The sequence below is a fragment of the Capricornis sumatraensis genome, chromosome 14, assembly GCF_032405125.1.
Source record: "Capricornis sumatraensis isolate serow.1 chromosome 14, serow.2, whole genome shotgun sequence".
NCBI classification, from domain to species: Eukaryota; Metazoa; Chordata; class Mammalia; order Artiodactyla; family Bovidae; genus Capricornis; species Capricornis sumatraensis.
In genome coordinates, this window is record NC_091082.1 from 86,013,468 (window position 1) to 86,038,154 (window position 24,687).

General features: G+C 48.1%; 1 protein-coding gene across 3 annotated transcripts in view; it reads left to right on the forward strand.

Annotated features, from left to right (window-relative positions):
- The window catches only part of NR5A2 (nuclear receptor subfamily 5 group A member 2), a 125,703-nt gene that overhangs the window by 13,882 nt on the left and 87,134 nt on the right, over positions 1-24,687 (forward strand). For all 3 annotated transcript variants that reach the window (XM_068985625.1, XM_068985624.1, XM_068985626.1), the window contains 3 exons: positions 2,343-2,461; positions 3,944-4,085; positions 6,281-6,927. In XM_068985625.1, the coding sequence (XP_068841726.1) occupies positions 2,343-2,461; positions 3,944-4,085; positions 6,281-6,927 (908 nt within the window). The remainder of the gene's footprint in view (positions 1-2,342; positions 2,462-3,943; positions 4,086-6,280; positions 6,928-24,687) is intronic.

Sequence of the window (24,687 nt, forward strand, 5' to 3'; positions counted from 1 at the left end):
GACCCCACGCCCTGGCCTGGGCTGCGCCGCGGTCCGAACCGTGGCGGGTGTGGGAGAGGTGCAGAAAAGGTTCGGGGAACTCGTCCACGTGCCTGCGTGGCCTCTGCCGTCCCAGGCGCCGGCGTCCCCCTCTGCTTTCTCAAGACCGGGACTTCTTTGGTTGGATGCGTTGGATTCTCCGAAGACTCACTCATTCGAGCTACAGCACGTGGGCGCCTCTGAAAGATGCCCGGGTCTCACACCACGGCGTCGGTCTCCCCACGCAGCCTCGGTCTTGGGATTTTCCAAGAGGGTCCCCAGCCCCGGTCTTTAGGATGTCGGATCCCGAGGTTCGCACCGGGTCCCTTACCTCTCCGCACCTCTCGAGGGCTAAGTGAAGAGTTTACTTTGCTGGGGAAAGGGGGAAGGAGAAAGGCACACACTTGGTCAAGCACACTTTTTCCCCTGTCCGAAAACACGCCTGGAGACAACAGTCACGACCTTTCAGGAGGGTATGAACAAACTTCTGGATTCCTCAACCTCAGGCAAACCCCCAGGCTCCCTAAACGCGAGCGGGGACCTCCCTTGGCCCCGCCGAGAGGACTGCGCTCTGCGTGTCTATTTCTATTTGTTGGAGCTCAGACGCCTGCCTCGGCTTTTCCCATCTTTTCCTGGGATCCCCCTTCCCCAAACTCGGGTATCTCATCCCGATCTACGCCCCAGCCCAGGACTCCATGTCTCGAGAGAGGCTGCCGGTAGGGGGGTCAGTCGAGAAGCGCGGCTAGGGAACCCCCCCCCCCAAAGGCCCTTTCCAGAGGTCCCCAGAATCCGTAAAGAAAACAGGACTGTATTTAAAAAAAAAAATCAGAACTCTTTGGCCAGGAGGCCACAGTGGTGCTGGAGTGTCCTGGCACTTTGGGGATGGGTGGGGGGCCTGTTTCTCCTTTTCCTTTTCGGTAAACAAATCAGAGGAAACTCCTGCCGGCTCTCAATACACCCCCGCTCCCGCCCAGCCCCGCCCCGCCCCCTGAAAATGCAACTGATTAACTTAAAACAAACTTGACTGGGGCGTTTGTGCGCCTGTGGGTAGCCCAAAGTTGAGCAAGGGGCGAGAGGCAAGTGCGCCCCGGGGTTCGCGGGGAGGTGCTCGGAGGCTTCGGGCGGCGGCCGGGCCGCGCGGACCTGCCTTCGGCGTCCACCCCCGCTCCCCCGCCCCGCGGCCCGCGCTCCGAGGCTCCCCGGGCGTGCACCGAGTCTCCGGGAGGGGCCGGATCAGGTATTACCTGGGTCTCCCGGCCTCCGCCCCTCCACAGTTTTTCTTGGTCTTGGAGCTGCGAAGACGCCTTCCCGGGACTGCGTCCGGAGCTGGACGGTTACCCGATCCCTGCAGGGAGCCGCGCGAAGCTGCCGCCTGATTTCTGTTTAACAGGGGAGCTCGAGGTGTTTATATTTTGCAGTGATGATCGGAAACATGTGAAGTTCATTAAAGGACTTCAATACTTCGCGACGAAACCAAACTCTCGTGTGTATCTTTTGCTTTCCTTTTTTTCTTTCCCTTTCCGTCCGTGCTCCCTCCCCTTTTTTCTAGTAATTTTTACAGTAGATTTTCAAAAGTGCAGAGATCAAAGCGCAACCAGTCCGTAACTGGGTGTTTGGATTAATCTAACAGCTCTGCACGCTGGGAGCCTCGGGCTGTGGCTGGAACAGTGCTGCTGACAAAGTGTCCGGGGCTCCCAGTTCCTGGTGGAGGTTCGGCGTTGCTTTCACCCAGACATTCTTAAGGCTCGGTGAACTTTGGGCAAACCCGGTTCCAGTGCGAGGATGACGCTGTGTGCTTCTTTCTCTTCCTTAGGAAAAGGTGACGTTTTGGAACTTATCAGCAAGGCGATTTAAAAGGAATTCTAAGTTCTTCCTTTATGCAGTTCGTGTTTCTTTTCTGGATCTCTTGCTTTGCAGTTAGGAGACTTGTGTTCAACAGTGGTCAACTTAAGAATGTTTAACAAAAGAATTTAGAATTGTTTTTAAATTAAAGTAATGTAAAGTGCTTACTTATTGATGCCAAAAGAGGTTTTGCTTTGACTGTAAAAATAACTCTCTGCAGTCCACCTGTGAGACATTTGTATTTTCTGTTTTACCTGGTGATGTTTGCCCTCCAGTCACCAAAATGCTTCCTATTGCAGAAAATGGTAACCCACTCCAGTGTTCTTGCCTGGAGAATCCCAGGGACGGGGGAGGCTGGTGGGCTGCTGTCTATGGGGTCTCATGGAGTCGGAGGCGACTGAAGTGACTCAGCTTAGCTTATTGCAGGATTGAAACCTACCTAGTAAATTAACTGGATGTGTGCATTCCTCTTCTTGTTTCAGTGTCCCCGTTTAAAATGGTGAATTACTCCTATGATGAAGATCTGGAAGAGCTCTGTCCCGTGTGCGGAGATAAAGTGTCTGGGTACCACTATGGGCTCCTCACCTGTGAAAGCTGCAAGGTTTGCTCCCACGTTGCTACCTGAGAAATATAATGTTCAAAACCAAAATAAACCACTGGACTGCTTCTTCAAGCTAAATGTAGGCTGTCTTTTTTGGACTCAAAAATGAGAGAGGGAAGGAGTGAGTCTCAGTGAGATGATTCTTAGAAATATGTGTCTGATTTAATCCACAAAGCAAAGAAATTTATGCTGTTTAGAAAACTTTGCCAGTATCATGACTTTAAAATAGTTTATTGTAGGAAAGTGATGTAGCTGTAGAAAGGCTTCTATTTCTAACAGTCCAGAATATTGATTTTGCTTGACTTATATATATTTAAAGCATCGTTGTTCTTGAGAGCCAACATGACAAAGTATTTCCCAAATACATTTTAACTTCAGTGCTACACAGCCAAACATTTTTTATCCACAGATATAAAAGTCTAAATTCCCAACTGCATGATTTCATCCTGATTTATTCCAAAAATAATTTTTAAGGCTTTCGGAATTTATATCAGAAAGAATAAGAAACCAGATCTTAAGTTTATAATACGAGTAGTTTTAAGTATATGGTGACTTATTTAAATGTAAGAGTTTTTAATATGTGAGATATACTGTATTATTCCTAACAACATCAACTATACAGTAAGGACTTAGACTTTTTTCATATACTGTCAGTAAATTTAATACTCCTTATTTTTCAACATTTTTAAAAGTAGAAAGCTCAGTACAGTTACTAAACCACTGCCAAGAAAATCTCCTCTCTTTTTTTTTATAACAAAGTAAGATGGTTTCACTTTGTGGTCAGTAGGGCAAACAAAGAATATACCATCCAAGCAGTAACTGTGTTATAAAGCTACGGTTTTATTTCTGATTAATTCTTTTGGGTGAAATGTAAGGAAGGCATACACTCTGCTAAAACCCGGTTCTCTGCTCTACATGCTTTTTTCACCTTTTTCTTTGCAGTTCCCCAACTTGAATGTATTCCAATGGAATTAGGAACATTTTCCACATTTTTCCATTTTATTCTTTAAATGCGCTTGCTTTTAACTCTTTAGTGCTGACGTTTATAAAACATCTGAAGTGTTTTGTTATTTCATTTTTTCTATTGATATTTTACTGTAGTTTGCCACCAAAATTATATCAGACTACTTAAAAATAATTCAGCTCTCTAAAAGTGCCTTGTCTGGAACATGAAGGTTAATAAGAAAAAAAAAAATTACTGGTCAGTATAGCATGTATTTTCCTCTGAATGTTGAGATAAGATGGTGTGTAGACAAAGCTCTCCAAGATTTGATGTGATTCTTGTGAAATATAACTCTGATGTCAGAAAAATCTCTACCCTGGTTTTGAAGGGTTGATCTTGTTAAAACGTGGAACAAGCCACAGAACCACATAAGGACTCAAACGGTGCAATGAAAAGATTTACTAGTGATTTCCTTAAAATGAAACAATAGAAGAGACGGGTATTAGCTGTATAAGATATCTTACTGTTTTCTCTTATAGGGCTTTTTTAAGCGAACAGTCCAAAATAATAAAAGGTACACGTGTATAGAAAACCAGAACTGCCAAATTGACAAAACACAGAGAAAGCGTTGTCCTTACTGTCGATTTCAAAAATGTCTCAGTGTTGGAATGAAGCTAGAAGGTAAGTTTTTTCTAAAGACTGCTGCCTGTTCAAATTCTCCAAGGACATAGGATTTAAAACAACATTGTACTTATAACATGGTAACAGTGTTTTCCTAGTCTTTTAACACTATTGACAATAATGTCCTTTTATGTTTTGTCAGCAGTATAGTCTGAGTCTCATTTAAATGCTGGTGAAATCTACTAGGAAAAAATTTCTTAACGTTGGCGATTCGCCTCCCCACCTCATTTTTTAGTTTGAGAAGCAGATGCATTTCATAGGGTAGATGAAAGCAAGACCAGTGTGATTCAGCTGAGAACAAGTAAAAATAACCTGCCAAAATATTTTTTAAAGTCCTTTAAAGGTTTCAAATCAGGATGCCCTAGTAAAAAAGTTTGATTTTAATCTTTTTAAATAGGTTAACTTGTCTTAATTGTTACTGTTAGTTTCATAATTCCTGAATAAGAGTTAAAACCTTCACTTGTAAAGAGATTTTTCTCATGGAGAGTGTCATTTTTGATTGTGTAGGAAAGCACATTTTTTTAAGCAGATGACTGAGCCTGCAAAATTAAAAAGAAAAATTTGAGAATCAGGAAACATGAAAACTAATGAAGTGTCATGTCGGTAGCAGTGGTTTGCCGAGAACGAGAGAGTGTTCCCCCAAAGCCACATTAAGCTTTATGTTGGAAAAGCAGGATCTGTGCTTATGCTGTGCAGACTGGAGGAAGTGAAGTGAATATGTGACGGCCGTAAATAACCTGTAGTTCATGGATGTCACGGTGCCTGGCTGGTTTTTGGTCTCGGACCTACTGGCTTTCCACAGATCACATATACTGTAAATAAAGTAATACGAAGGGATACAGAGCCCGGAGATGTGCCGGACGCGGGGCCCATTCCATTTGATCAGTGAGACACAGACTAGCTGTCTGTGGGGCTTTTCTGTTGCATGGCACTCGGACTTGATGGAAATACTCAACAAATTTAAAATACTCTGCAGAAATTGCTGATAGATTCCTTCCCAATAGAAGTAGCCTCATGGATTATCCGGGGACTGTGTGTGATGAGATTGAGAAAAGATGTAACTGCTTTTTTCATTACCAATCACTTTATTATTTTCCAAACAGCAAAACATTGTGGTAGATGCTTACAACAGTATGAGGCTCAGAAGATAAAATGTTAAAAATTAAACATGTGATCGCATATGATGTCGTTGATTAAAAAAAGGGAAAGCCTTTCTTTACCTTAAAAAGTGTGCTTTCTTAATAGGAAGTCACTTGCGGTGCATGCCCATACTTTGTTCACAGTGAGAATGAAACAATCAAATCTTCAATAAATGATCGTCCGGATGAAAAACTCTTTATTATCTTGTGTGGTATTCTGGGTGCCTAGCATTCACAATAAATTTTTAATGCTGTACTAATCCTGAGATAAAAAGCTCCAGAACTTAACCTCCAGCAATTTCTCCATGTCACAAGCTGTCAGAGGTCGCTGTGTCTGGTCTAATTGCCATTGGTCACTATGAGCCAGCAGAGACCCACTACGGACACTGCTAGACGGGGCCCCGGACACCACCCAGTATCGTGATGGTGGGCCGTTTTGACAGCTTCGGAAATGAATCTGCTTTAGTTAGGTCCAGTTCTGCTTAATTGAAAACAATAACCGGTGGCTATCTGGTGCATACCCATCAAGTCTGGGTGAGGATAGTTTCCCAAGAAGAGCGTGTACCTAGCAATTTTGCAGCAAATTAGTCAAAAAGACTTTGAGAGAGGAAGCTGTCCTCAGGAGAAATAGTCACAATTTGATCCAGTAATGGCCCCTTTGATTTGGGTTGGGAGGGTGCACCCTCTGAGCAGTTTGCGTTTCCATAAAGAGAAGCCCAGCCTCGCTGGCAGGACAGAATCTGATCCTCGTCCTTAGCAGCACAGAGCATCCCCCATGGGTAGCAAAAACTAGGAGTCTCTTCAGCCCACCAAAGGGTTAATGTGTCCCCACATAGCCGAAATATTTTTTTGATGACAAACACACTTGGAGGAAAGAATTCATAAATAAAGAGGACATGGCTTTTTTGGGACTCTTTGAGAGCTATTGTGGGGAAAATAAGCACACACAGACCACTTCTGGTCCATTTTGAGCCTAACTATCCAGAGATCTGGACAGTGCTCAGGATTTACATCTTATTTATACCCTTACTTCCTTTTTTTTTCCCACACCAACAGCGGTAAGGGCAGACCGAATGCGCGGAGGAAGGAATAAGTTCGGGCCCATGTACAAGAGGGACAGGGCCCTGAAACAGCAGAAAAAAGCCCTCATCCGGGCCAACGGACTGAAGCTGGAAGCCATGTCTCAGGTGATCCAAGCCATGCCCCCCGAGCTGAGCATCTCCTCTGCGATTCAGAACATCCACTCTGCCTCCAAAGGCCTACCTCTGAACCACGCTGCCTTGCCTCCCACCGACTACGACCGGAGCCCCTTCGTGACCTCCCCCATCAGCATGACCATGCCCCCTCACGGCAGCCTGCCCGGCTACCAGACCTACAGCCACTTTCCCGGCCGCGCCATCAAGTCCGAGTACCCCGACCCCTACACCAGCTCCCCGGAGTCCATCATGGGCTACTCCTACGTGGATAGTTACCAGACCAGCTCCCCGGCCAGCATCCCCCACCTCATCCTGGAACTGCTCAAGTGTGAGCCCGACGAGCCCCAGGTGCAGGCCAAGATCATGGCCTACTTGCAGCAGGAGCAGGCCAACCGCAGCAAGCACGAGCGGCTCAGCACGTTCGGGCTCATGTGCAAGATGGCAGACCAGACGCTCTTCTCCATCGTGGAGTGGGCACGCAGCAGCGTCTTCTTCAGGGAGCTCAAGGTACGTGCCGGCCGCCGGGGCGCAGGTCCGCGCCGCCGGCTCTGTGCCCGCTGCGCAGGGCCTGGGTGCCGCGCGCGCGTGGTCCTTCCGTGTAAAGCAGTGTTTTAGACCTTGACTTCGGGACTGCCGCGGCTCCCCTCTATGGGCCTGTATTTTCTGCAGCTCTTCGTTTAGGGCGTGGCATTTAATGTCACACACGGTCAACTTAGTTGGGTTTTTTCTCCTGAACAGGAAAATTGCTGTCCCCTTTCCCTTCCTATTACCTTACTCCCTCTGCCTTGGTTTATGGCTGAAACATCGACAACGACGTGAAACAGTGAAACAGAACGCAGTAAACTTTTGGAGAATTCCCAAGTAAGGAGCTCTATTATAATGGTGCCAATTTAGAAGGAAAAAAATGCCAACGTTTCGTTGTGTTTAGACGCTAAAGAATCCAAATGGTACCGCTGGTTAAGAGTATCAAGTAGGTATTTACTGCCTGTTTACCTTGACATTAGGTTGGTAAACCTGTTGTTTTCGGAGCAGATTCCAATAGGATGTTTACTGCCTTTGGCTGGGGAATGGGGCCCGTGTGAGTGCTAGCCTGCTGGGCTGGGCCTTGGTTCTCATAATCTGTGTCTGTCGTTGATTTTAATGGATTGGTACATTGTAAACACAGTCCTTGTTTGTACAAGGATCTCTGTTTAACTACATAATTATTTTATTTCCTGAAACTGAAGACTGAATTAATATGGGAAAGTTGTAAGGAAGTTTGGGATTGTGGAGTTACTGCAGGACTACCAGTAGAAGCATTTGGTGGTCAGTGGTTTCATTCTCTGTGTTAAAGACAGAACTGAATTCTGGGCTTGATTTCTAGTCTATCTGTTATAAAATCAGTTTCTTCCTGTTGCCGTGGTGGCTTCAGCCTTTGGGAGGAGATTTTAAAATCTCTGCAAGGAGGACAGTACAAAGCAGACTTTTCATTTAAAGGTTCTGTCTAAAGCTATGTGCGTGTGGATGGGCTGGAGTGTGGAAACCATATGCAAATGGAAAGCTCGGCTTTCCATGGCGGCCTTCTCTCGGCACCGTGATCTGAAACAGAAGCGTTATGTGAATGGGCCCAGGGGAGTCACTGGGCCGCCGTCGGGTCCAGCCCTGCTCCTGGAGCGCCTGTTCTGTGTGTGCAGAGGGCCAGTGGTGGGGTTCACACCAGGAGTGAGCAAGGTGCCCTGTTGGCTGCCAGACCAGACCCTCTGGCGTGGAACCACCCTGGGGTCATCAGGTGCTTATCATCAACAACAAGCAACGCTTTCCTGATGGTGATCTGGGGTTCGCAGCTTTGTCCCTTAAGAGAACAGGTAAGGGATTGGAAAATGAAAACGAAAATGATTGTTCCAGATGCAGCTGACAGGTTAGGAAACGCAGAAGGACGGAAGCCTCGCCTTCGCAGGGGACCCAGTTGGCGTTAGATCCTTGCTGCGTAGTAACTGTCTGTGTTGGGCAGGTTGTCAGTCTCTGAGCCTTAGTTTTCTAGTCTGAAATTACAGGTGTGGCGTTGTGGGGGAGGTGGAGGTATGTCGGGAATAACACATCTGTTGAGATGTTGCAAGGAATAAGCGAGACTGTATGGGCAGAGCACCTAGTCCTGGGAACCCAGCATGCATTATGTACTTAGTAAATCAGTGCTATTTTAAAATTGTTCTTACCGTTTTATGACAGATTGTGGAGGCTTTTCTTAATACTCTTATGTTCAGGAAAAAAAAATGCACTTGTACTCTTTTTAGTTTGACATCGGAAAGCAGAATTACCGTGTGCATGATAGAGAAGTAAAATTCTATAATAGTAATCACTCACTTCCAGTTGAGGACCTCAAACTTGCCAGGTAGTACGTTGGGTGTAAGATGGATACAAGGTTGAATAAGACAAAATATTTGCTGTCGAAGACAATTTCATAAATATCTTGACTTAAAAAACAACGCTGAAGTTCGTTTCACAAAATCATGAGGAAAGAAATCATGCGTATTATTTATATGAAAAAAGAGACAGTTGTGAAGTGAGTATAGAGAACCCCGGGTGGGACTTGAAGAGCGCTGGGAGAACATGCTCTCCAAATTCCTCCTCTCCTTTCCCTGTAGTTAAATTGCATGAGATTCTTTTCTAGGGCATGAGATTTCATATTTGGTTAAAATATGAACATTTTGGGGAATGGGACATATTAAAGCATTCTGAGTCCTTTCAGTTCAGTTCAGTTCAGTTCAGTCGCTCAGTCATGTCCGACTCTTTGCGACCCTATGAATCGCAGCACTCCAGGCCTCCCTGTCCATCACCAGCTCCTGGAGTTTACCCAAACTCATGTCCATCTGAGTCCTTTATACTGTTGTTTAAGGCATTTATCAGTCTCCTGTGAGAAAATGCTCTAAAGAAGAGAAGGGGACAGATGTAAATGCTGGCCTGGCTCCTGTGAAAGGTGGGGGTGACCCCAGGAGAGAAAGACAACCAGACCCTCTTCGCTGTTGGCCTTGGACTTATATTTTTGAAAGAGGTATTACCCTTGAAGTATTTTTCAGAGGACTAAAAGTAGAATTCCAGAATAACTTAGGGATTGTTTAAATACAGAATTGAGAGGTGACCATTTGTTTCGGAAGAATTCCTTTTCCTTTGTTTATAAAGTCGCTTTGTGGAAACCAGACCAAGGCGTTTGAAGCCAGCGTGGAGACAACGTGCACTGCCCGCTGTTTCTCCAGCGCAGAGGCTTGCAAACTTTTGAACTAAGGCCCGCAGTAAGAAACATATTCTACATTGGAACCTGGTGTACCAAACACACAAACACACACACGCATGCACGCACGCCTGCACGCACGCTCAACTGAGCCAGAGTTCCATGAGACAGGGCGTGCTTTTGTCCTGCCACGCATGCTGATATTTTCTATTCTGTTTTGCTTTAGTTGAATTTATTTCATGCTTTTAAAATAAAAAAATTCCTGGTCACGACCCCCTGAGCTGATTTCCTGACCGGCTAAGGAGGCAGGCCCAGCAGTCCAGGAGTGGTTGCTCCTGGGCAGGGGCGTGGTCCACCAGCCCCGGCCAGAACACCTCCTGCAGGAGGCCTCCCCCCACCACCCCCCTCACCCCTGCCTGGCCTCCAGGGCCCCCTGGAAACCTGCAGCCAGATCCCCCGCCTACCTTCCTGCAAACCTTGTGATTTTAAAATAGCGTTTGGGATGATTTAAATGCACGGCCCCTTTTTCACATTTGTCTTTCTCTTGTTAACTTCACCGTAAGTTACCCATCAGGCGGTGTGCTTATAGAGCAGATTGCTTATAGCTCCACAACCCTGGAAAAGCGCACACGTTTGCTGCAGGAGAGGTTAATAAGATAACCGGGCAAGTTTGCAAACAACCCCTTGCTCACTCTCACAGGACACGTCACACTCTCTGCATGGAGAAGAGGGGAATGCAGGTTTCACTGGTTTACTGTCTAAGGGATCAAAAGGGCCAGAGGAAAGCTGGTGGGTTTTTTAGTTACACGATGCAAAAAAAAGAAAAAGAAATGATATTCTGGTTCCCATTCAAAATATTGGAATGGGAAAGAGGAAATTTTAACTCCCATACGTGCATCTTGAAAAACAGTCCATAAACTGCAAAAATAAAAAAATACAATATAGAAACCGTGCAATTTCAGAGCTAGGTGATGACCGGGGAAAAGAGAGTACACGTAAGTGAGCTGGTTTGTTTCCTATATGAGGGGCAGTTCTGATTTCCGTCCAAAGTCGTGGCATGGGAAAGGTGAACTAGCCGGGGTAGCTGTCCAGCCAGCACTGGTGTGTCCAGCGATCCTCGCGGCCTGGACACTACAGGCTTTCCAGAACGGGACGAGATGGTGGGGGTCCTTGGATTATAGCCCCCCTGTTTACATGTGGAGAAGCTGAGGCAGGGGGCCTGTGGCCTGTCTGAGATTATACAGCTGTCTACCGCAGGGAAGAACTGGGAGGCTGGCTGTTCAGGTTACAAGAAGCTGTGCTTCTCCACAGCCCCGCCCCCCCGCCTGGACACACACACACATACGCGCACACACAAACATACGTGCGCACACACACACATGCACAGGCACGCACGCACACACACATATGCACACACACACATACGCGCGCACACACACACATGCACAGGCATGCACGCACACACACATATGCACACACACACACAAGCCCTGTAACCTTTGACTCCAGAAATCCACGCTTTCCCAGGGAAGCTACGGCAGACCTCCTGGTTATCTGAAGTCCATCACTATTGCCCAATTACTACATCACTGGTAATCAGCGAGATGGATTTTCTGAGCCCAGACCCGTCCCCGGGAGGGAGGGCGTCCCTTTAGAAAGCAGCTACAATTCTCGCAGGCTACGGGGGCCTCAGTGAGTGAAGTGCGTCTTCCCGCCAGCATCCTGAGCCCTGTAGGAGGGTCCAGACCCCACTGAGTGCCTCGCCTCTGCCCACCGCCCTCGGGAGGACCGGCGGCCACGTGGGGCTCTGTCCTGCTGTAAAGTAGATAAAGAAAGTTACGTCCTGGGTCCAGCTGGGTGCCGGGTGCATCAGCCTGGGCTCCTTTCTGTGTGTTTGTGGAAACAGTCAGGAAGGGAACTTAGGGTTGTAACCAGGTGGTAGATGGCCCTGAATTACTCCAGCCTGGCAGCATTTCTGGGGTCAAGGCATGCAATCAGTATACCTTCGAATCTTTAAGCTACACCTGTCTTACGGTGGCCTCTATTCTTGACTTTAACTTGTATTTTTGGAAATCAAGAGTGAATTCCAGACCCCCCTCTCCCAACGTCCCAGAAAGTGCTGTCGTTGCGAGTCAAGAAGATGGTGCTCTTTTTCCTTCGCTCATTTTTCTCTCATCTGTGTCTTGAGTATCTCACAAACAAGAGCAGCGGGCAAGTGATTCCCACTTTGTTGAACAACTAATGAGTCTGCAGGTCTGTTTGATCGTCTAATGAGACCAGATGTCTTCCGAGGATTCTGGGAATAGAAGGAGAGGAACTTCCCCTCCGTGAATGATTCTTGTACATGGAGGAATAAAAAAAGTCGAAATTAATCCTGACTGAAACGCATAACTAGTGTTTCTGTGGAAAATAGGGCTCAGAGGCTCAGGGAGTTTGTGCCAAAGGAATTCAGCCACGCAGAAGCCAGTTTTCTCGAAAGCCAGCCGCCCTTTTTTCTCTGCTCTGGTGCGGATGCTTTTTGAGCAGAGTTTTAATTTATTTATCGTTAACACGCTAGATCCCTTTTCCCAAGCCTCAGTTGACTTCTCCCAACCAACACAGGCCTGCAGTTTGCAGTTTTCTGGATCTGCCCCAGTCTGAAGCCGTGTGCTTTAGCGGACTTGCTTAGCCCTTCTTTTCTGTGTGTGTGTGTTTACCTGCCGTATCTGCCATCCTGCTCTCGTTAATGCCTCCCAGGTGGCTCAGTGGTGAAGGATCCACCTGCCAACACAGAGACGCAACACAGAAGATGCAAGTTCAGTCCCTGGGTCGGGAAGATTACCTGGAGAAAGAAATGGCAACCCACTCCAGTATTCTAGCCTCGAGATGCCCATGGGCAGAGGAGCCTGGTGGGCTGCAGTCCATGGGGTCACAAAGAGTCAGACACAGCTGAGTGCACACTAACCTACTGCTCCCTTTCGCCTCTGCCTGAGCTTTCAGGATCATCGTCTAGAATTGTCGTCTGTCACTTTACTTGCCTGTGTTTTCATTTCTTTGGATGCAAAGTAGTTCCTCCTGGAAGCAGTTGATCAGCATTTAATGTGATTTCCCATAAGGAGGAGAGAAGTATTGCTATTCGAAGGCAAATAAAAACAATGAAACCTATTTCTCAAAAAGAGATCAGAAGGAATTAAATGGACCTTCGTAGGTTTACAAGGAAACCGGAAAACTGGCTTTTCTTCCACTGGGGGTGGGCATGGAAGTTTTCTGCTGCCTGTGAGTTTGGAGGGAAGGTTGGAAGCTGCAGGTCTGACTCTGTGACTCCGGGCTCTTCGGCATCAGATGTCTGCTTCTGTGGCTCCTCCGGGCAGAGCTGACACAGAGCCTCTGGGCTGGTTGCTGGTGCTGAGATGTGGGTCTTTCTGGCTCTCCACGCTTGTCCAGGCTTGTGTGCTCCTGCACCCGTGTCGCTTACTGACTGAGGGATCTTCCCGTAGCCTTTGAAGTCTTCTTGGTCACTGTCTGCGGGGTGAATCAGCTCTCCCCCATCAATCAATACCTGTTTAAGGTGGAGGTGTTGTTCTTCGGCAGAAATGACCCCCCCGACTGAGGAGTGCTAGGTCCTCCACTCTCTCGGTTCCTTTTAAAGTATCGTTGTTGTTAAGTCGCTAAGTCAGGTTGGACCCTTTTTCAACCCTGTGGACTATAGCCTACCAGGCTCCTCTGTCCGTGGGATTCTCCAGGCAAGAATGTTGGAGTGGGTTGCCATTTCCCCCTCCAGCGAATCTTCCCGACCCAGGGATCGAACTTGCGTCTCCTGCACTGCAGTGGATTCTTTACCGTGGAACCACCAGGGAAGCCCTTAGAAGTATCCCGTTTGCTTTATTCAGTGAGGAGGCATCTGCAGGCTGCGGGCTCGGTTAGACTCTGGGTTTCCGTGGGACCAGACGCGGGCAGTTACTGTGCAGTCGGGTGGAAGCCAGGGGATGGGCTGGGAGCGGTGAGCGTGGCTTCATGCTGGCTTTGCTTGTTCACATACCCGACGCGCTTCCTGTTCCTGTTAATCTGTGTGTCACCTACCGGGACGGTGGGGAGCGTGGGAGAGGCCCGCCACACCAGGGGCGCCGTGTTTAACTGGCTGGCTCGTGGTCAGGCGTCAGGAATGCACGGTGAAGGTGGGCGGAAAACAGACCTCTCCCTTGCCCTGCTCACGGTCAGAGGCTGGAGGGAAGACGCCCCTTTGGGTCAGAGGCTGGAGGGAAGACGCCCCTTTGATCGGGTGCTCGCCCTGCCTGCTGTAGGTCTGGATGCCCTCCTCAGGCGCTGGTCCGGTCCACTCTTCCCCTCCTGGGGAGGGAGGGTGGGACAAGGTCGCCTCTTGCCCAGGAGGGGAAGCCCTGGACCCTTGCTGTCACGTAAAGTGGTCATTCCAGAGGACACACCCGACCATCCCTTCTGGATCCAGAGAGACACAGAGTTAACTGATTAATAAAAGTTTGCTAGCTAGGTTTTTATTTTGTAATTTTTTGAAGTTTATTCTGTTCCCGTATAATTGATGGACAGCGTTGTGTTCATTTCTTCGAACAGCAGGGTGGCTCCGTCATACACGAATCTATTGTTTCTCATATTCTTTTCTATTTTGGTGTGTCACGGGGCAGTGAATACAGTTCCCTGTCCTGTACAGTAGGACCCTGTTTGTCCAGCCTGTGTATGACAGTTTGCTCCTGTGAATCCCCACCCCCAGCCCCCGCCCGGGAACCCACGGGTCCGTCCTGTGCGTCTGCGAGTTTGCTTCATCCGTGTGAGTGTTAGCTTCCACACCTCCGTGACGTCACATGGTAAGCTCTAGGTCCTCCATGCCGCTGCAGATGGCGTGATTTCGTTCTTTTTCGCAGCTGACTGGCACCCCACTGTCTGCATGGCCCATGTCTGTGCCCATTCTTCTGTAAATGTCTTGGCTGTTTTAAATAGTGCTGCTGTGAATGCAAGGGTACATGCATTTCTTGAATTACAGTTTTGTCTGAATATACGCCCAGGAGTGGGATTGCAGGCAGCTCTGTTTTTAGTGTTTAAAGGAACCTCTATACTGGTCTCCACAGTGGCTGTGCCAGTTTACATTCCCACCAGCGATGATGTAGGAAGGTCCCTTTCCTGCACACCCTCTCCAGCGCTTCTTATCTGTAGACTCTTTTAAGGACGGCCATTCTGACTGGTGTCAGGTCTTACCTCATTGTAGTTTTGCTAACTAGGTCTTTAAACCACCAAATTGTTTTTTAGTCAAATAATCTGTCACTGGCAAAATTAACCGAGGCACTTCAGCCAGTCTGGGGAGTGGGGTGGGAAGCAGGCATGAGAGAGATGGAGGAAGAAACACATAAGCTGGAGGGGTGGGCGGGAGGCTCAGTAGGTAACCTGCCCCCAAGGCTTGAAGTTACATTAATAGGAGAGAGCTTAGGGAAGACTCAAGGTCAACAGAAAATACTTTGTTTGGACGATAGGTGATAATAGTAGCTGCTACTTACTGAGTTTTTACTGTGAGTCAAGACGATTGTCAATCGCTTTACCGGTATTGTATCTCATTTAATACTCATTACTTCCTGGGCAGTGAGCATGTTTGCGCCCAGTGTGCAGCTGAGGTTCTGAGACCTAAACACTTCCACTGATTTGCCCCAAGTTACGCGGCTATTAAGTACTAATGATGTCTTTGAAACCAAAAATGCATATGGCGGTCTTTCGTAAACTACGGCCATCTGAGTACCACTTTACAATGGGTCTTAAAGGACCTGTATTCTTCTTCACCTGCTGAGAGCCATTTCTTAAAGTGACCCAAGAACATGTAAATTCTTTCTTTTTTTAATTGGTGGTGACCTTGTAGGGCTGGAATACAGAACCGGAGAAAAGGAGCAGTTTGCCATTGGTTGCAGACTCCAAAGCTTTCTAAACCTTAATCTGTAAAAGCGTGTGTAACTGGAGGGTCAGCAAGGGGGTGGTGCTCCCCGCTTGGGGACGCTGGGCAGGCTTTTCCACCCCGAAGCCCACCCCAAGTGCCCAGCTCTGGTTCCGACCGCGTGGCCAGTAGAGGCCAGAGTGTCAGCGTGTCTGCTTAGAAGCTGGTCCACACCTGTTTGCTGAGACTCCCCTGGGTCCCTGGTCGGTCCAAGGCCTGCACACGTCTGCCCAGCAGGACACACAGGCTGCTCACAGACCTTACAGAAAGCCCAGAGCGTCTGGTCCTCAGTCTCGGGGAGGGGAGCTCCCCGAGTCTGCAAGCCCCGGGACCCAGTCTGCCGACGACGTCCGCCGTCACACCGAGTGTGGTAGTGGGTGACAACGCCACAAACATGACTCACGTGTGACACTCCTTAACACACTTTTGAAGGACTTTGCCCTCTGAACCTGTGAGGTAAAATAGGGCTTTCTATTTTCCAGGGCAAGTGAAGGATGACTTGCTCTGACTTATCCTCCTGCAGTCAGGAAGTCGATCATACAAATCTCTGCGGGCTCCACATCCATTTGCAGAATGGCCGCATGGAAATTGCACGTTTGTGCTGCTGTTCTCGTCAAAGACATTCATCTCTAACCCGAGAATGCCGCCTGCCCTCGAGCACAGCGCGGCCCGCGGCGCCCCTCCGCCAGCCCTCGGTCTTTCTTAAATACCTGATGCTTAACACCTGCTCCCTCTGTGGGGCTGCCTTCCCACGCACCAGGCGAAGCTCGGGCCTCCCGTGCACGGGGCCCCAGAGTGTCTCTGGAGACACTCTGACCTGCTGTATCGTCTTCTTGGTTTTCTCCCCTTTCCTTCGCCTCCGTCTCTCCTTTCTATCTGCCCTGACCCCCTTTCTCTTTGCTCACTCACGTGGCTTCTCCTCCTTCCCCCGGGGTCTCTCAGCTCCCCACAGGCGCCTGCAGTGTTGTGGGTCCTGGGAGCCCGCCCTGTGCGGGGCTGCGTCTGTATTTCCCTGCAGATGGGACTTGGTGGGCCAGGAGGGCCCCCACACCCTGGAGGTCTGAGGGCAGATGGAGAAGATGTGAGAAACGGTCAGGTCGGTGAACCCAGGAGTAGGCAGCGCTCGCGGGTAGTCGGTGGAACGTCTGGGTGGCCTTGTCTCCGGGCGAGGGGACTCCACACAGTGGGGTTTCCTGTTGCAGAAGCAGGTCAGCCTCCAGGGCCAGGGCACAAGAGACTGACCGGGGGGTGTGGGGACCCCTGTAATGCCCAGCTACACTGTGTAAGCGACACCTCTGCACAGTCCCGCAAACGGCCGGCCGCCCGTGTGTCACTGTCTTCTTACTTCCTCCATGGAAATCTTTCTCTTTCTTTTTAAAAAATGTTTATTTGGCTGCGTGGGGTCTTAGCTGCGCCACATGGGAACTTCTCTGCGGCATGCGGGGTCTTCCTTGCGGTGCACAGATTCTCTAGTTGCAGTTCCAGGCTTCGTTGCTCCAAGCCATGTGAGTTTTTAGTCCTCAACCAGGGATCAAACCCATGTGCCCTGCGTTGTGAAGCGATTCTTAACCACCGAACCTCCAGGGAAGCCCCCTGGAAATCAATTTCAAATGCCATGTTTCCGACCTCCCAGGACCAAGCCTCGGTTATTCGCATCCAGCACCCTTGGAAGGATCAGCCAAACGCTTGGAAGAGAAATTGTACAGATCTGAAGGGAACAGGACCGTAGGGCCCTGCTGCTCTCCATTTCTCCGTGAGGACTAAAAGAGCGCCACATTATCCTGAACATTTAGAAATGTCCCCAGGATTACGTAACATTAAGGATTAACTTTGCAACCAACCGAGATCCGATTTCTGACACTGTAAGAACGCCTTCTCTTGATGTAGCAGATGGACTAATTGGGCAACAGGTCTAAAGTCTGTCTTTTATTGCACAAGACGAGGGTTGCAGAGGCAGCAGGTAACCCCTTCTGTCATTCATTTGGGGAGCGTGGAGGTAGCTGGCCTTCCATCCATGCCTCATAGTGTTGCTTTTTAAAGTCTACGCAGCAGGACCACCTCCTGTGAAATGACGATCGCATTTCTAAATAGCCTGTTTACAGAATACTTTACCTGGGAGAGCAGGATAATTATTTCACTTAAATTAAAAGCACATTTTTATGGAGGATGAAACACAGAAGACGTCAGGTCTGTTTTGCAGGAATACACTCGATGGGGAGGGGCATGGGGGTGGGTCAAGGCAGAGCTGATAACAAATCCTGTCTGCACTTTCAAGCAGCATTAAAGTCCTAACTGGTCATCAGAAGATTCCCAGGAGGATGTTTTCAGTGACTTCTTAAGCAGTGGCTCTGATGTGGCTGATACAGCCACTGCTGCTGCTACGTCACTTCAGTCGTGTCTGACTCTGTGCAACCCCATAGACGGCAGCCCACCAGCCTCCCCCGTCCCTGGGATGCTCCAGGCAAGAACACTGGAGTGGGTTGCCATTTCCTTCTCCAATGCATGAAAGTGAAAAGTGAAAGTGAAGTCGCTCAGTCGTGCCCAACTCTTAGCGACCCCATGGCCCGCAGCCTACCAGGCTCTTCTGTCCATGGGATCTTCCAGGCAAGAGTAGTGGAGTGGGGTGCCATCACCTTCTGATACAGCCACACTCACATGCATTTGATAGGAAATAATTTCACACACATGTAGGTTTCGGGTCCTCCATGCTTCTCCCGGGCAGATCTTGTGTGTATGCATCATAAGAGTTTTGAGTGCATATCCTGTTTTCAGACGTGCTCTCTGAAATGTTAGCAGATTCTAAGAACTGTTGTTTCATTTTGACCAGAGTATCTTGCCTCTGAACTAACCACAAATCCTTTACCTCACACAACTCAGAACCACCCTTGTGCTTCTTTGATCCCAAAGACACGATGAATAAGAGGCTTCTGCTTATTGCCTAATTTAAAAACTTACTAAATATTACATTTCCCCTTGTAAAATAATGATATAGATTAGTGTTTGTGCAGAAGTGTGGGCAACAGAATTCTTCAAAAGTTCTCCTTTGGGTGATGAAAGCTGTTAGATGATTCTGACTGGCTAATCAAATGTAATTGGAAGCTTGAAGTGCCTCAGATTTCCTTGTACGGTTATCAAAGCGGGAAATGTAACTCTTGGAGCCGATGAAAGGCTTCTCTCACGGTATTCTTTCAATTACAGATCTGACAGAGGGAATGAAAGAACAGGGCTGTTGCTAAAAACCCAGGGCTTGAAATGCCCCTTAGCGTTAATTGCTGTATTAGCTAGTTAACACATTATTATACATTTTAATTGATTCTTGCTCCAGTTTCGGAGGAAAAAAAAATTCTGGATCTGTTTGGCAAGCAAATGAAGGAGGGAAGATGCTTGAGCACAAAAATACTGCCATTTATGCAAGGTTCAACTCCTGCCAGATATCTAGCGTGGAAACAATAACCTTCACTTTTGTGGGGTCTCACTTGCTTTAAAAGCATTAATAATTTGCGCTCATGTATTGGGATTTGTGGTTATGAATGTTTTCAGAGGAGTTTTATTTGACCATAGAGAATTCCTTTTATGGTTTTATCAATGACATGTCACAATCTGGAAAACATAACTTCATTCCAGTCATGGATTTGGTTGGGTCCAGCTGAGGGTTGGGTTTTGAAAACAGCCAGAACACATTGTGCCTGCCTTTCGTTCACCGGGACGTAGCGGTTTTTCTTCTTTAGGAGTGAATCTCTCTAAAGAAATCCTTCACAAATCTAATCAATTCAAGAAGGCTTGACTCCCTGCTGCTAAGTCGCTTCAGTCGTGTCCGACTCTTTGCGACCCCACAGACAGCAGCCCACTGAGCTCCCCCATCCCTGGGATTCTCTAGGCAAGAACACTGGAGTAGGTTGCCATTTCCTTCTCCAGTGCATGAAAGTGAAAAGTGAAAGGGAAGTCGCTCAAGTCGTGCCCGACTCTTAGCGACCCCATGGACTGCAGCCCACCAGGCTTCTCATGAAAATCTCTCCATGAGATTTTCCAGGCAAGAGCACTGGAGTGGGTGCCACTGCCTTCTCCAGCTTGACTCCCTAGCCATTGGTAAAACACTTCTGGTGTAAATGATGGGCTGTGACTTAGGATCAGGGCAGAGCTGAGATTTTATCCATTTGTGTCTTACCTGTTCATGCCCTCGTTCACGCAGCCTTTACTGAGTTCTGACTGTGCATCAATGCCTGTGCTGCAGACAGGACAGGTGGGCTCCCCACCCCCGACACCAGCCATGTCCTGTGGGGCTCTTCACTCAATTCAAGTAGGAGCAACACCTGGGCCCCCAGTAGACCCTGCCTCTGGAAACCTGTGCAGCTATGTGTGACGACGCTCGCACTGATGGTTGAAACGATCCTGAAACTGAGGAGATGATCAAATTCTCACGGACAGCACGCCAACGCCTGAAAAACACGGCAGGGGTTTGTAGTAGCGGTGGTAAATTGCATAAATGAGTACATGCGCAATTGATGCATCTTAAAGAGGGGACTCTCTCTTTTGGATAAATAAAACATAGGTTTAATTCTGTCACTGAAGTGTAAAAATAAATGTTTCATGTAAAAAATGACATGGGACAATTTCATATAACCACAGTTGACAGAGGTAAATATTAGAAGATATTTATTTATCCTTCAGTTCAGTTGTTCAATCTCTCAGTCATGTCCGACTCTTTGCAACCCCATGAACCGCAGCATGCCAGGCCTCCCTGAGCATCACCAACTCTCGGAGTTTACCCAAACTCATGTCCATTGCTTCAGTGACGCCATCCAACCATCTCATCCTCTGTCATCCCCTTCTCCTGCCCCCAGTCTTTCCCAGCATCAGGGTCTTTTCAAATGAGTCAGCTCTTCGCATCAGGTGGCCACAGTATTGGGGTTTCAGCTTCAGCATCAGTCCTTCCAATGAACACCCAGAACTGATCAATCTCCTTTAGGATGGTCTCCTTGCAGTCCAAGGGACTCTCAAGAGTCTTATTTATTCTTAGCTATAAATAATGTGGACGAAGAAAGTAAAGATGAGGAGAATGAAGTACCGTTTATATAATTCAGTTAATTGTATATAGTCCAGAATTTGAAACACCCTGTTGATACATTTGGGGCTTCCATTGCAGCTCAGTTTGTGAAGAATCTGCCTGTAATGCAGGGGACCAGGGTTCGATCCCTGGGTCAGGAGGATCCCCTGGAGAATGAAGTGGCAAGCCACTTCCTGTTCTTGTCTGGAGAATCCCAGGGACAGAGGAGCCTGGTGGGCTATGTCCATGGGGTCACAAGAGTCAGACATGACTTAGCAACTAAACCACCACCAACCAGTGGTCCACTGGCGGTAGTCCAGCGATGACTAGTACCAAGAGAGGAAGGTTTGCCTAGAATGCAGGGTGAGCCCCGCGTGGAGCTGGGGCAGGGCTGGTCAGGGGAGGGGAGGTCTTGCAGGATGAGGAGGAGATACCAGCCAGTGAGCAGGTGGCAGTGCGGGGGTCGGGGGGGGTGTCTCCAGCAGAGAGGAGCTGGTGTGGAGAGCACAAGGCTTGGGCCCCGTAATCTGGGGGCACCTGCCTCCTTTCACCGGAAGTGACCGTTGGGGAGGTGACCGGACAGGTAGCGGGGCCACCATGTGGGCTCCTGTGTGTGGATCTTGTCCTAGGCAAACGGAAGCCACCAGGGGAGCTTGAGGAGTGACCCAGAGGGACTGGAAGTGTGCACGGTGACCATTGGACGTACACGCCGACTGTTTCTTTTTCTGGGGGGGAGTTACTTTTCTTGTATGTTTATTATAATCTCAAAACCACTATTTTGTTTTTCAAGCTTTATTTATTTTAAGCATTATTTTTAAATTTTTTATTTTAATATTTTATTATTCAAGCTTTTTTTGTTTGTTTCATTTTTTGCATTCAATTTTGGAGTCATTTTCCTTTGTTTTCCCAGTATTTAGCTGAAATGCATTCCAGTGACCTCTTTTTATGTATTGCCTAAACGCTGTTGTTGCTGTGAAGAAGGTATAAAGCCTTTTATATATACTTTGTTATTTCTGCTATTCTTTCCAACAGGCCTTTTCTTCTAGGTAAATTCCAGTCACTGGTGACATGCATATATTCGAGGTTCTGGTTTTTATTTCATGTGAACCCATGTGACATTTTAAAATTCCTTCCGTATAACTCGTATTTTGACCAGGAAACTTTTCTTTTTCACCTTACACAGATCTACAGCTGTTTGTTTCATAGTCATTGATTTAATGGCGCCAAATCAGTTTATATTGACAGTGTTGGTGAGAGGGTTCAGCTAGCCCAGTGGACCTAGAGCAATCACATACCAGCTTTTTAAATTATTTGTTCAAATCATTCATTCATTCAGCCCATGTTAATTAAATGCCTACTGAGAGGACTTCCCTGGAGATGCAGTGGTTAAGACTTCGTGCCTCCAGTGCGGGGGTATGGATTCAGTTCCTGGTCAGGGAACTAAGATCCTGCATGCCACATGGCGAGGCCAGAAAATAAAGTTACCCACTAAGTGACAAGCCTTATTCTAAACCAGGGGATACGGTGGTGAACAGGACTAACAAGGATACCGGTTTTATTGATGCTCACTTTGTGGTGGGAGGGAAGCACTTGGGAAGCAGGGAAGAAAGGCAACGTGAGTGGGAAAGACGAGGCAGGAACGTACGGGAAGAGAGGGAACACGGGGCATCAGAGGAAGCCAGCGTGAGGAGCGGACACTTGAGCTGCAACCTAAGCGGCAGGAAAGAACCAGGCTTGCTAAGCTCGGAGACACAGTCCAATCGCAGGGACAGCTAGTGCAGAGGCTCCGGGGTGGAAACTAGCTCAGTATTTCCAAGAAATATCAAGAAAGCCAAAATGCAGAGAGTCAACGAGTTTGGCAAGGCCCAGCCCACACAGGGCTCGGATTTTGCACGGTCTGGGAGAGGGACTCTTAGGAGGATATTAGACAATGCCGTGTCTTCACTGCATTCTCATTACGGGAAACATCTCTCTGGCCACAGGTGGGAAGTGGTTCAGAAGGAAGCGAGGGATGTAGGAGGCTCAACAGGCCAGTGGCTTAGACCGGGTGTGACGATGGGACGGGAGAAGTGACGGTGTGGATGGACTCTGGACGCAGGTTGAGGTAAAGTGGACGGATTTGCTGAAAGGGGCTTTCGGAGAAAAGATGAGACGAGCGCAGTTTGGGTTTGTGGCTTGAGCCACTGAGACCATTGTGGAGAAGGAAGGGGAACCGGCATCTCTGGGAGCAGGGCCTGCAGAGCGCCTGAGATGCTCCTGCACAGGGAGATAGATAGAGATGCCGGGACTGGTCCTTAGATGCTGCCTTGGGGACCCTCCGAGTTTCTATAGCTACAACATCCCCTGCAGACAAGAAGCCAAGTTCTTCCCAGAGACCCGGATCGTGACGCCCCGTGCAGTCAGCCTCAGTTCCGCAGCAGTCAAGATGCTCTTTGATTTGCAACTTAGACCCTTCATCCTGCACAAGTGTCACCAGCCTGTCGGTGAGATCAAAACAGGAGGGCACCCCTGGCTTGGTTCTAATCTCTTCCTGAGTTACACCTACATGAGAACTTACCAGTATTCTCTCCTTAAGGGATCCAAACGTATTTCAGTAATTAAGATAGGAGTCTGGTTAAGACCAAACCCCTCTGCCAACAGAAACTGACCAGGTTGCAGATTCAGTCGGAGTGGCACGTTTGATGAATGGCTGAGGCCAACGTGACTCCCCTTCCGAGAAGGCAGAGGGAGCTTTGGACCATCAGACCTTTCAAATTGTCTAGAAGAATTTGATCCCTGAGTTTGAGTCACCTCCTTGACATGGACCCACCTTTGTTTTCCTCCACAGCCTTGTCTTTTTAATGAGGAGAAAATTGCTGGGTATTTTAAATATTCTACTGAAGCTTTATCTCCAATCCTTTCATTATCTTTGTCGCTTTTCTAAGAACTTTTCACTTTCTTTTCTATAGTAACAGAGATAATCCAAGCTACAGTCTCTCCAACACTTCTCTCCCCACAGTGCAGACCAGGTTTGGATTATAAAACAAATCCAGGGATGTATCTACAAAATTATCAGTTCAGTTCAGTTCAGTCGCTCAGTCGTGTCCAACTCTTTATGACCCCATGAATCGCAGCACGCCAGGCCTCCCTGTCCATCACCAACTCCCGGAGTTCACTCAGATTCAGATGGGCATTAATATTCCAGGGGCTTCCCAGGTGGCTCTAGTGGTGAGGAACCCACCTGCCAAGGCAGGAAATGTAAGACGTGTGGGTTTGATCCCCGTGTCGGGAAGCTCCCCTGGAGGAGGGCACAGCAACCCATTCCAGTATTCTTGCCTGGAGAATCCCATGGTCAGAGGAGCCTGGTGGGCTACGGTCTGTAGGCTTGCAGAGAGTCGGACATGAGTATACCTGACATTCCAGGATCATACCTTGCCTACAGCGATGAGCGTTCCATGTATTATAATTCTTACATCCCCTGATACTCCGAAAGGACTGCGTGTACCTTGCACACTTTGCTTCTTGACATTGAAAAGCATCTTGATATTTATTTTGTCTAGTATCTCTGCAGTTGGGAAGGTTTCTGAAGCTTAAGCTCATTCATTTCAGGAAAGAGTGACTCTGATTTCTATTCCGATTAGGAATTTCCTGCATAGGATGTCACTGGGGTAGGAAGAAGGTGGGGATAAAGCTAAAAATCTACACAGTAGTCAAATAGGATTTAAGTGTAGACCACCCACGTTGAATCAACTCTGAATATTCATTGGAAGGACTAATGCTGAAGCTCCAATACTGTGGCCACCTGATTCAAAGAGCCGACTCATTGGAAAAGACCCTGATGCTGGGAAAGGTTGAGGGCAGCAGAAGGGGGCCACAGAGGATGAGATGGTTGGATGGCATCACTGACTCGATGGATATGGGTTTGAGCAAACTCAGTGAAGGACGCGGAAGCCTGGCATGCTGCTGTCCATGGGGTCACAAAGAGTTGAAGACTGAGAGACTGGACAACAATACGATCCACACTGAATAACAGAGATAAGAAGCCCAGACACCGGTACTGAGTTTTCTTCCCAAGAGTGACACCCCGCCGGGCATGGGAGGACGAGGGTGGTC